The 13,172-nt window shown below is 43.2% G+C and overlaps 1 protein-coding gene across 1 annotated transcript in view; it reads left to right on the top strand.

Annotated features, from left to right (window-relative positions):
* LOC121280943 (SH2 domain-containing protein 3C-like) overlaps positions 1 to 9,327 on the top strand; it is a 156,069-nt gene extending 146,742 nt beyond the window's left edge. Inside the window, exons 12-14 of the mRNA XM_041193410.1 lie at positions 3,141 to 3,252; positions 4,820 to 5,026; positions 6,516 to 9,327. Of these exons, the coding sequence (XP_041049344.1) occupies positions 3,141 to 3,252; positions 4,820 to 5,026; positions 6,516 to 6,691 (495 nt within the window). The 3' untranslated portion in view covers positions 6,692 to 9,327. The remainder of the gene's footprint in view (positions 1 to 3,140; positions 3,253 to 4,819; positions 5,027 to 6,515) is intronic.
* The last annotated feature ends 3,845 nt before the right edge of the window (positions 9,328 to 13,172 follow it).

Here is a 13,172-nt window from a genome sequence, read left to right as displayed (position 1 = left end):
ACAGCACTTTCACGCTAAAAATATCCACATGGCAAAACGTCAACCACAGTCCTTAAATATTTCATGGCTGGTGCACAATGTAGCTACAGGCTTTTAGATGTCCCATTAGTATCTTCACTCGTCAGTGCGGATCCTTATATTGATCTGAACTCAATTAACAGGAAATACGAGAGACGTCCAGTAAATGTGCAATGCTGCATCTCCATGTTATTTACAGATTGATTTGCTTCAAAAATGAAGCCATTTTTTTCTGTCCATGTTAGATGATGTTTTTGGCTTCTTTCTTGCTGGTCATGGTAAACACAGGGTTCATGTTAGAGTTAAAGAAAATAACAGTTTTTGTTTTGTTACACACCAGACCCAGACTTAGAAAAACTGGCTGATTATAGAGTTCAGGAGACTTATGTATGTGAATTGAGTTCTGTATTTATTTGCCTGATCCTTTGTAGTCAAAGTGTGGTCACTGTTAGACGTCAGTTGGATTGTTCCTGGCATTGTTTATTCAAGCAACTCAATTCAATTCAAATACAAATATCCCATGGACCTTTTTATAGGACTAGTCGATCTCCCATGGCATTGCTCACAATGATTCTGATTCACTATTTTATGTAATGATAGCGATGTTTTGGGAAATACATAAGGGCTACTGAGTTATAGCGACTGAATAAATCCAATTCCATTTCCAATAAATGGCATTTGTGGAGTACTCCTGGTGCTCTGAGGATTAATTTTCATCACCTTGTCAGTTATACTTGAAAAACCCTTAGATTCAAAGGTTCTTACAGCATAGAAAAAGGTTGTTTGGCCTGTTGTGCCTGCATCAGCTCTTTGAAAGAAGAGCTGTACCACAGGGTTTTCTCTGTAATCCTGCAAATGAGTCCTCTAGAAGTATATGTCTGATTGCTTTTTGTAGGTTATTTTGGAATCTGATTTTGTCACATTTTTAGGTAGAGTTCCAGATCCTAACAACCCTCTCTTTAAAGAAGTTTCTCCTCATTTCCCCTCCAGCTCTATTGCCAATTATTTAACATCTATGAAATTGTTGTTTGGTGGTATATTACTTGAGTATTGCTGAGAAAAGAGATGCTGTCGAAGCTTTTTGTCTTGAACTCATCAGGACAGACGCAAGAATACCAATTGTAAAGGGAACAACAATTTATACAGCATGAGAAAAGAGTGCTGATTGATTGACAAGTGGACTCTGATTGGTAGAGGTGTTGCAAAGGAGAATGCACCAGAGAACAGTTAACTACCAAGCTTTTGTTTAAATTCAAACCAGGCAGGTCGACATTGATACACAGGTCGATATGTAAGTAAGATAAATTGGATTTAATTTAAGATTTATCAGTCGGACTTGCAGTGTGGCTCACTTACACATGCTAGAAGTGGTGGCGTAGGGGTACTGTCACTGGACTATTAATCCAGAGACCCAGGGTAATGCTCTGGGGACTGAGGTTTGAATCTCACCACGACAGATGATGAAATTTAAATTCAGTAAAAAAATCTGGAATTAAAAGTCTAATGATGGGCATGAAACCATTGTCAATTGTTATAAAAAAACCCATCTGGTTCACTAATGTCCTTTAGGGAAGGAAATCTGCCGTCCTTACCTGGTCTGGCCTACATTTGACTCCAGACCCACAGCAATGTGGTTGACTCTTAAATGCCCTCTGAAATGGCCTAGCAAGCCACTCAGTTCTCAAAGGCAATTAGGGATGGGCAATAAATGCTGGCCTAGCGAACAATACTCTGATCCCATGAACAAATAAAAAAAACACAGGGCCCTGAACATTGCAAACTGAAGGAGTATGTCCACGCATTGCACCTTTTTCAACTAAACAAGAGCTTCGGGGACAGCCATTCCCTGGTGCATTCTCTATGGCAACGCCTCTACCACAGTCCACTTGCAAACAAATCAGCACTTTCTTCTCATGCAGTATAAATTGTTGTTCCCTTTACAATTGGTATTCTTGTGTCTGTCCTGATGAGTGCAAGACAAAAAGCTTCGACAGCATGTCTCTTCTTTTCAGCAATAACCTATGGAAATTATTATCAACCCACTTACCAGAGGAAATAGTTTCTCCCTACTTGCTCTATTAAAACACCTCATGAGTTTTAAAATCTCTGTCAAGCCTCCTTAGAGCAGAGAAGATTAATCCCAACTTCTCCATTCTCGCCACATAACCAAATGCCCTCATCTTAAACCTCATCCTGCTACACCTCCTCCCTACCCTCATCAGGGCCTTTTCATCCTCCCTAAAGTATGGTGTCCAGGATTGTACACACTAATCCAGTTGAGGCCTGACCAGTGATTTGTAATGTTTATCACAACTTTCTTGCTTTTGTATTCAATGCCCCAATTTACAAAGCTAAGTATCCATATGCTTTCTAACCACCTAATCAACTTGCTCTGTGAATGTGCATCCCCAGATTCCTCTGCTCTTGTGCCCCTTTCAAAATAGTACCATTTAGATTAGAATGCTTTCCCCAAAGTGCTTCACATCATACTTAACCACATTAAATTGCATCTGTCGTGTGTCTGCCCGTTTCACAAGTCTCTCTCTGCACTCCTGAAGCCTGTTACTATCGTTACATTCCTAAACTGCAAACTTCTAAACTGTACTCACGATGCCCAAGTCCAAATCGTTTATTTATAATAAAAAGTGCAATAGCCTGAATATCGATCCCTGGGCGGGGGGGTGGGGGAGGGGGTGCTGCACTGCATACTTGCTTCCAGTTAAACAAACATCAGTTCACCACTACTCTCTGCCACCAATCCCTTGGCCAATTTCATATCCAAGCTGCCACCGTTCCTTTAATGCCATGTGCCTCTATTTTTTGATTAAATCTTTTATGTGGCACTTTATCAAATGCCTTTTGGAAATTCATATATGTAACCTCTACTGCACTACCTTCATCAGTCCACTCTGTTACTTCATCAAAGAACCCAATCAGGGGAAGAAAGAAAAGAAACAGCTGATATTCTATTATCCTCCTCCCTTACACAAGGAACCATTGTAGAGGTGAATATTGAAGTTTGACTGCAAGTGGCCCACCAGCTGATGTCATTCATTTTTTTCCCTATCCCTGTTACTCCTCAGTTCCAGTTTCTATTCACCTTGGGTTTTTCCATTTTGCAGATTTCAAGGCTCGAGCAAACGTGGATGACTCTTCGACAGAGACACACAGAGGGAGCGATTCTCTACGAGAAGAAACTGAAGCCCTTCATGAAAAACATGAATGAAGGAAGAGGTAATTGACCCTTTATCCACACTGCACAGATTTTTTTTCCCTCCCTTTCTGGGGGGTAAGGCAGAGAAAGAGAGGGAAATATCTTGGTTACAAAACCTGCCTCCAAGTTCTTGTTAAATGCCTTTCTGTGGTGGTAAGTCAGCCTCTCTCTCTCTGTTAGTGGGACAAAATGCCCAAATGCTGTTCAATGCCTCACTTGATAACCCTGGACTGAGATTAAGAATGCGTGGGGTCCGGAATGGATACAGATCCAATACCTACTGACTCTGAAATTTTGGCCGGGATTTTCTGGGCCCTTTAGGGTGACAGGAAGGCTGGCATAATGGCACAGAGAGGTGCTGGAGGTGTGGGGGATTGCCAGATGTCTACATGCCTCCACGCCATTTGGACAGTGGTGGGAAAGCTGGCAGATTGGCCATTTGCCAGGAGGCCAACTGGCCACTTAAGTGGTCAGTAAGCGCCTATGCCCACCTCCGTGAGGGAAGAGGGGGGCATCTTTATGGACACTCCATGGCTCATGGATGGGTTCCCTGGTGGCAATGGCTACACTTGAGGCAACAGAACCACTGGCACTCTGTGAAACCCGCACCCCCCCCCCAACCTAGGGTTCCCAACTCTGGGTGGATGCATTCCGGGCGGTTTCCTCACATTAACTACCTGCCTCCAACTGCCCCAAACAGCTTTCTTCCTCATCTGCCATATCTTTATGCCCCTATGAATACGGGGTGTTGCTCTTTGCAGTGTCCTGGAGATCAATCTTCAATTCCTGGAGATTCCAGTGCAATCCTGGATAGTTGGCAACTCTAGATATCCTGCTTGCACCTCCCCCCCGCCACCGCCCCCCCCCCCCCCCCCCCCCCCCCCCCCCCCCCCCCAACCCCACCCATCAATTAGCAGGGTCTGGCTGCCCGGCATCAGTAACCCCCAACCCCACCTCTGTTACCGAGGCATCTGGTGGGCCACTGAAGCGCCCTCTCCCTGCAGCTGCAGCCTCAGCAATGGCCACCGCTAGCTGTGGCGCTGCTGAGCTGAGCTGCCAGCCGTCTGATTGGGTGCCCGAGGATGGGTCACTGACTGTCCTTAATTGCTTTTGGCTCCAGTGGCAGGACTTCTGCCCTGTCCGCAAAATTCAGCCCTTCATAACCGACAGAATGTACCTTAACAATCGCAAGAGAATATCGTAGGGGGATACCTTCACAAATGAGCCACGTAGGCAGGCAACTGGGGAAGGGCTTGGAGGTATAGGGATAGAATGAGAGGATAGGGGTGAGCAGATCGAATACGCGATAGGATGCCATAGTTCCTCTGCTAGAAGAATGCAGAGAGGTTATTTCTAGAGACACAAGGCCAGCACGAATAGAGAAAATTAATATTTTGGAGTTTTGCTTCAATACATCTGTCAGTATTTAGGCAGGACGTTCCTCAGAAGTGGGGTAGAGATCCTGATGATTGAACAGCTGGTTTGTGGAAGCAGTAGGATTTTCTCGTCCTGTTCTTCACATTCTTCACATTCCCTTCTACTATTTCAATCTTCTGACTTTTGAAAAAAAAAATCTCTACCTTTCAGAGGTATCGCCGCTGACCAACACGACCTTTCCTCACGTGGTTCCCCTCATCACTCTGCTTGAACGTAACGTGGTGAATGCTGACAACCTGGAGGCGTGGGAGGTCAGTGAAAGCGGTGTCGAGGTAGTTATGTCACATCTGGAGGCTGCAAGGACGATTGCACATCACGGGGGCCTGTACAGGACAAACGCCGAACTGAAACTACAAGGTAAATAGGGAAAACTCTTCTCTCTTTCTACTTTTTACCTGATTAAACACTTTTATTTTTCATTAATGCCCCCACTCCACCAATTGTGTCTCTACCTTTTCAGACAGCAAGGAGTCATGCCGGGGTCATGGGTGCAGGCCCTTCCCACCCTCTCCATTCCCCTCCATTCCCCACTGTGCCACACTCATTTTCCATCAGTAAGGTTTGAAATTAGCTGTTGACTGTTTGATCACTGCAATACTCCAGCCTAGACCAATCCATCAGGGGTCACTGACAGGAACCTGAGCTGAATTTGGTTTCCTCACTTTAATCCAGAGATTTTGGAGCCAATTGGAGTCCGTCCACTATAAGGCTGGCTGCAATCAGCTAACATGGTACAAACCAGGGATTGAAACTGAGACCATTCTTATTTGTATGAGTGTACCCACACTTGGCACCAGTTCAAAGACTTCATTCGAATGGACTTTCTATTGTTCTAAAGGGAAAATGAAAAGACAGGCACCATGGTATAGGAGAATGTAGATAGTTTCTCATGAGCATATCCTTGGGTGGTGTATTTGTGCACTCAGCAGGGGTGGCAAGAAGGGATACACTGAGAATATAGGATACCTTGTCACAGATAAGGAAAGAAACCTCCATCAACTGGTCACTTGCCTGCCCATCTCTCTTACCAGCTGCTTACAAAGCAGAATTGTGAGGCCCTAGAATAAGTTGCTTGCCTAGGGTCTGGCTTGGGGAATAGTGTAGGGTGTAGGGTGGTTTAAAAGTAAGAGAATTTGTGTGATATTACAATTCTGTAAATGCTATTACATTGTCAGTACCTTGTGCTTTCTCCTCTGGGACATAGGTTTGGATTCAGTCCAGACAGATGGGTTGAATGCTGATGGTGAAGCTCATTGTTCTTGGTGGATAAGTCCAGAACATGGAGAGTGTGTGTAATTCAGCACAAATTGTTCCTAATATCAATCTCATCCAGAAAGGCTACATGGGTGGCTGATACAGGAAATGGAAGTACACGGGGGCATTAGAATGTGTTATGTTGAGGTTGGTGCAGAATGTAGAGGTAATTTTACACCGCATCTTATAGAATCAAATAATGATACAGCACAGAAAGACCATTTTGGCCTCATGCCTAAGGCAGTTATGTGATTATTCCCACTACCCTGCCCCTTCCTCATAGCCCTGCAAATGTTTCCTTTTCAAGCATTAATCTAATTCCATTTTGAAAGTTACTATTGAATCTGCTGCCATTACCCTTTCAAATAGCGCATTCCAGATCACAACACACTGTGTAAAAGAACTGCTCCTCATTTATAACCTAGGGTAGCTGAGTCCAGCGCTCAGAGCCCACAATAGGAACAAAAGGTAGGAGTATCTTATAGTGACCTGGCGGTAAGATATTTGTGACATTCCTCACTTTGCTGAGCAGAAAACATATTTTTCAAAGAAAGTTCGAAGATGTGATACTTTATTTTGTTTTCTTCCTCAGGATTTCAGGAAAATGAACAAGTTCTTGAAATATTCAAGACAGAATTCCAGATGCGGTTGTTGTGGGGGAGCCGAGGGGCAGAAGGCAACCAGGTTGAGCGATATGAAAAATTTGACAAGGTCCTAAGCGCACTTTCAAACAAGCTGGAGCCTCCAGTCCGTCACAGTGAATTGTAGCTTGGGGGGGGGCGGGGGAAAAATCACAAAGATTCTTAAAAAATAGTACAAGTTTGGTTAAAGGGAACAATCACTGAACAGAAACTTCCTAGTTTTGTATGAAATTTGCTTCTATTTTTTTTTAAATTCCCAAGTGTTTGATTGGCAGAGCACTGTCTTGTTAATGCTACTTGTGATTCACAAGTGGCTATGTGCACTGAATCACAAAGTAACAGAAAGACATGGAAGTGGAGGGAGCAGATTCCAAATAGCAGTTAACTTTTTTTTTGGCCGATCATAAGGATTTCTGACTCATTCTTCTCATTTTTGAGCTTAAGGAGTTTTGAAAAATGCCATGTGCCAACTGATAAAGTCATCATCCACTTTGTACTGAACTGTACAGATCAGGAAAATCTATGGCTCGATCCTTGATTTGTGTCACATGAGCTTCACCTCAGCCAGGTGAGCACCGAGGGACTACAAAAAAGTATCAGCAATCTTTATTTTGGACGCAGGATAAAAATAAGCTGCGATTGTTATCCGGTGATCCTTCCTGGAAAGTGAATCCACAGATAAGCTTGGGCTCAGCTGTGGTCAATTGAGGGAAATAAACTTGAGGGGCCATGGGAATAGAGTAGAGGAATGGGACTGATTGCATTGCTCTACAGAGAGCTGGCAATGAGTCAAAGGGCTGAATGACCTCAGTCTGTACCATTATGACTCTATGAATGCCCTCAAGAATCCAATAATCTGTCAGCATAAACTGTCTATACTTGTACATGAATGACAATAATGTGGCTGAGGTCAGCTGGCACCTCTGGAACTGCACCCCAGCAAACACCTTCAGGAATAAGGAAGAAAATTGAGGATGAAATAAAAGCTCCTGTCAGCAGCAATAATTTGAAAATGATTTCTAATTAAAGACTTTCAAAAGATGACCACAACGAGAGTGATTAGCACTTTCGACAACAAAGAAACTAACCAAAACATGACCAATAGACAATGACAAGCATTTCACTATCACCTTTAATGTGGAGAAATGCTACATGTAGAAGTCAAAGGAAATTCCTCAGCAAAATCGGAGATTTTAGCGAGGTCCAATGGAGAAATCTCGAAAATCACAGAAATCATAAAAAAATGATAGAACAATGAGTGAGACAAAGGGGGAAATTAGTGAGTTTCTGTTTGGATTGTTACCCTTGAAGTGACAATGTCTGACTGTCTCAATGTAAATGTTATTGTACAGTAAAGTTTTATTTTCCCACTGTAAGATAACATGGGTGTAAAGCAGCATGTTTAGAGAGCCACCTTGTGTAAATACATCCTCACTACTGTATTGACGGGAGGGGTGATTCAACATTGATCAACATGCCTTGAGGCTGCGTGACCAAGAAGTGGCACCAATAACACAATGAGCAGATGCCAATGCAGCTGAGGTGGATAGTGTGAGAGAGGATTCTTCTTTGGAGACAGGGAATACTGATGGGGAATACCATTCCTGAGGGCAACCCAGGGCACAGGACATATATCCAAGATAATTGGCTTACTGAGCAATACCGGAGTATTGATTTAGGAAGCCGTCAAATGTTCTGTTCCCAATCACTATCCATTGATGAGGTGAGACTAGGATTGGATGGAGATGGGATGCTCTCCAATGGCTGGCTGACCCTCTCTATCTGGGCTTATTGGGATGAAGTGTCACAAAGTGAGCGGAGCATGTGGACTGTACCCTAGCACAGAAGAGTAAACTAGGGAAGGGGAAGTAATTGTACTTTGATTAGTTTTCTACCAGGAAACTAACCTTTCCTTCAGTCTCTGCAACACTCCTGCACATCAAACTATAGATGAAGAACAGTGAAATTGCTTCACAAAATGTTTAGTTTGGACTCATGTTTCTGTAGTCAATTTCTGTATTTAAAAAAAGTGCAGAATTTGGTTTCAAAATATTCTATTATAGGTGTGCTTGAATACATTAACACAAGGAAACATGCAGTATATCTTAAAGCCAAAGTTTATGAGCTGTGTGTAGACCCTGAGTACTAGTCTCCATTGCAGTAACATTTACTGTATTCCCAGGGCTGGACTTTTGGAGTGGACAGTCCAATTCACTTTCTGAAGCAGCTGCTGTTGAGACTACAACATTTCATAATTCACATAAACCAAAACAAAAATAGAACATTCCTTCACTTGGGCACTTATCAAGTGGAGTGGCATAATACCATGTGGCTGAAAATGCAACAAGACAACATTTAACTAAATTATAATGCTAAATAACAGACCTTCAGCAACAGTCCTGCAATTCCCAGGACAGGAGTGTACCCCACATGCAGTCAGAGTCCTAATGATGTGGTATTCTAGGCTTTTGGCTCATTCTAAGTGGGACCTCAAAACCCTTCAGTGTTCTCTTCTTCTGCTTTACAATTATGACACAGTGTAAATACAGAGAGATGTATATATATGAATTCTATGTCCTTGCATAAAAAAAACAAAGCCCTGTTTGTTGTAGAGTATAATCCTCGATGTTGATGAATGTATTAATAGATTTGTGTAAGGTAAAACAAGTTATTGTGTGTAATTTCTGGAATTCAATGGTGCAAATGAAATGAAATAATTTTTTTAATGTCCATGTGAATTAAAGGTTGAAAAAAGGAACATTACAAGCACTGAAATATGAGGAAAAAATTATGACTCACAGTTTTGATGTGCAAATAATATATTCTTTTAAAAGTGATTAAAGCTCTTGCAATGCCCCAGTGGGTTAGCTGCAACACCTAGTGTGATCTGAAACATATTCGATGCAAAGGTCTCCCTTCAGTTTGATCCCTGGTCTGCGCTGTGCCACCTGATCTCAGAGCGCTGAATAATCTGGGGACAATTCTCGTTTAACCTGACAGATTTAGTATGGCCAATTGGAACAGGGTGTGAAGGGACCGGAGAGTACCTGTGGAATCCATACGCCAGCATGAGGCACAACCTTCAGGAGAGGAGAAATAATAAAAAGGCTCACTAATAGGGACTGATAGTGGAAAGAGCACAGTTATCTCCGAACAATGATTAAGATCATGTGGCAATTCAACAGAATATACTTCCCCTTTAATTATATCTATTCTCACTTTTGATCAATGTTACTGTCTTTAGTAACCTTCCAACATAAACTGCCCATGGAAGTTGTGTGGAACAGCCCTTAATATATCTTTCTTTCTTGGAGTTATCTGGCAGAGCATCAAACACACTGCAGGCTGTACGCTCTGGTTATGGAATTCAAAGGCTATGTTCACTCAGAGTTTACTAATCTTTAATCTGTTGACAGTGTTTGAGAAATGGGGGAGCTTCACTTTACTGGCTGTCTGCAGAACTCTTTTAAATGTATCTGTTTGTGTTAATCAAAGTGACGGATGTCAGTGCTGAGGAATAGAGCTTCCACTCTGGGAAATTGAGCGTCAGCACCGAGCGCTGCCAGGTCACATACAGCACAGGTCAGCTGCAGAGCGAAACTTCCCTCATACTGCTCCAACAATGCTTTAACCCGCAACCTCCAGTCATTCACACCTCCTTTCCCCCCCTACACACCAGTGTGACATTGTCATTTTCCACACTACCACTCTCACCAAGATGGGCAATTTTGGTGGCAGTTGGAGCGACCTTATGCAGAATGGCGGAAACAGGGGGGGTTTTCATTGAAGTCTTTGATTTTAAAAAAAATTAAATTAAATTAATCTGTGACAGACCCTTAAGATAGCCACAGGTCAGGCACTCCATGGAAGTCATACATTATATATTTATAGCCTTCCAGTCCTTTCAGAACTGATTATTAACCAGACAGTGTACGAATTATGAGACATTATCCAAAATACATAACAGTCAAGTTTCAAGACCTGACTGACAGCGTTCTGATGAGGAGTGGGAGAGCTGGAATGTGCCACATATGGTTTCAATGTGCTTCTAAACCAAAAACACAATACTTAAAAATACTTCGATACTGGCATCATTGCTGACTGAGTTAAATCAAATAAACAGTCAGCTCCCCCGAGAGCTGGTGAGAATGTGCTGAAGCAGGATCCGGTGTCATATATTCACATGTTGTACAAATCTCAAAACCTATGAATACAAACACTGATTATGAATTCTGCCCCATCCTTTTCATGAAGTTGATGACTAATGCTGAGATTATGGCTCTAAGGGTACAAGCCACCTTTAAGTACCTCACCAAACAACCTTGTCTGAATTGTAAACTTAGACAGTGATGGTAGGCTAGTCAAGAGGGGATGGAGGGCCATCATGACTGAGCTCAAGCTTGATACTGCCCTCAGCCAACAGGGACATATACATCTTTCCCAATAGAGGTAACTGGATAATGTGAATAGTGGAATTCTTAGTTGATTTTTTCTGCCCTGCCCCAACCCACTCCAGCTTAGACATGCAGAGATCAATATAACACAGCATATTTTGGGGTTTTTAAGCACTAGATATTTGCTCCAAGTCAAAATCAGCCACCAGTTATCTTAACTTACCCAATATCTAAGTAAATGATAGGAAAAGCCACAACAGTGAGGCCTTTCTCTATACTTTGGTTACTGGAATACATCAAGTGTCACAAAGTGATTACCCTCTCTGCCTATACTCTTAGCTTACCAAACTGAGACTCAAGCTCTCAACCACAAGTGGTTCTAGTCACATGAGAGCAATGAGTGAACAGTAAAGTATATAAAACAGTGAAACATTAATCTCCCTACTCAGCTGGATATATAGTAATCACACCACTCATATTCGTTTAAATATTGACTTTAAAACATAAATTCACTTTTTGTGTTAGAGAACATATCACAACTTCAAAACTTCATTCCATTAGTCAACACAAAGCTGGTGACATGGAGGTCTTCTCTGGCTGGTGGCTAGAAACCCCGCAATGACTCTCCCAGCAAAAATCTCCCAGAAAATACAATCTCAACAGCTCAAAGTTATACCGATGCAGAAGGCAAAAGACAAACATTAGAACAAGAACCATTCACAGAATTTCTCTTCTTAAGATTTGAATGGTTGCCCAATCTTGGTTGTTGATGATTGAATGTTATGGCTCCAGCCACTTACACCTTCAGCAAACCATTCTAGTGTCCTTAGAATCACACAGATTGTGAAGCGATAACTAGCAGCCTTTCTGGACTTTGAACCAATGTCTTTTTTGAGGTGCTGAGTTGCTATTCCCCTGGCTGGAGAATCAAGAGCTTGGGTTCAAAGGGCTGGATTTACTGCTCCACCGCTGGTGGATTTGAAGGCGGGGGTGCACATCAAATCCAGTGGGCAGCCTGCCTGCAATCTACCCATCTGCCCCTGCCCCCACTGCAATTATACCAATGGCAGGGGTGATGTCAGGCAGCAGCTCACCCATGGGCCTACTAAAGCCCTTAAGTAGGCAATTTAATGCTGACTTAAAACACTGCATCCCATCATCCCAATGCTGCCTGCATTTAACCAGCAGCAGGAGAGGCCTATGTCAAGCGACCAGTCTGCAGGTTTCCCTGATGGGCAAAGGGAGGCAGGTCCCTCCTTACCAGAGGGCCCCCCCCAAGGCAACCCCTGCTCTTCACACCCAAGTTGCCCTCCCTCCATAGCCTTTCAAACCCCAGCCCCTAGATCACCTCACCGAACCCCCAAACAACTGCCCCTCAGTCGTTTAACATCCAATTGGCTGTTAATAGGCTGCAGGGGAGGATTTCCACCCCACAGAGACACAAAGTCCCCTGTCAGCTCCCAGATGTACTATAAAGGGTTAATGTTAAATACATAATTATATAGCCTACATCATCAGTGACATAAGATCACATCACTGAATCCCCCACTATCAACATCCTGGGGGTTACCATTAACCAGAAACTGAACTGGACTAACCATATAAATACTGTGGCTACAAGAGCAAGTCAGAGGCTAGGAATCCTGCAGTAAGTAACTCACCTCCTGACTCCCCAAAGCCTGCCCACCATCTACAAGGCACAAGTCAGGAGTGTGATGGAATACTCTCCACTTGCCTGGATAAGTGCAGCTCCAACAATACTCAAGAAGCTCGACACCACCAAGGTCAAAGCAGCCCACTTGATTGGCACCTCATCCACCACCTTCAACATTCACTCCCTCCACCATCAACGCACATTGGCGGCAGTGTGTACCATGCACAAAATGCACTGCAGGAACTCACCAAGCTTCCTAGCACCTTCCAAACCCACAGCCAGTACCATCTATAAAGACCACCACCGGCAAGTTCCCCTCCAAGCCACTCACCATCCTGACTTGAAAGTATATCGCCGTTCCTTCACTGTTGCTGGGTCAAAATCCTGGAACTCTCCCGCTTAATACACTACTGGTGTACCTACACCACATAGTCTGCAGCGGTTCAAGAAGGCTGCTCACCACCACCTTCTCATGGGCAATTAGGAGTGGGCAATAAATGCTGGCCTAGCCAGCGATGTCCACATCTCATGCATGAATAAAACAAAAACATGACAACAGA

The sequence above is a fragment of the Carcharodon carcharias genome, chromosome 8 (genome assembly GCF_017639515.1).
Source record: "Carcharodon carcharias isolate sCarCar2 chromosome 8, sCarCar2.pri, whole genome shotgun sequence".
NCBI lineage: Eukaryota > Metazoa > Chordata > Chondrichthyes > Lamniformes > Lamnidae > Carcharodon > Carcharodon carcharias.
This window is presented reverse-complemented; position numbering and strand designations above follow the sequence as displayed.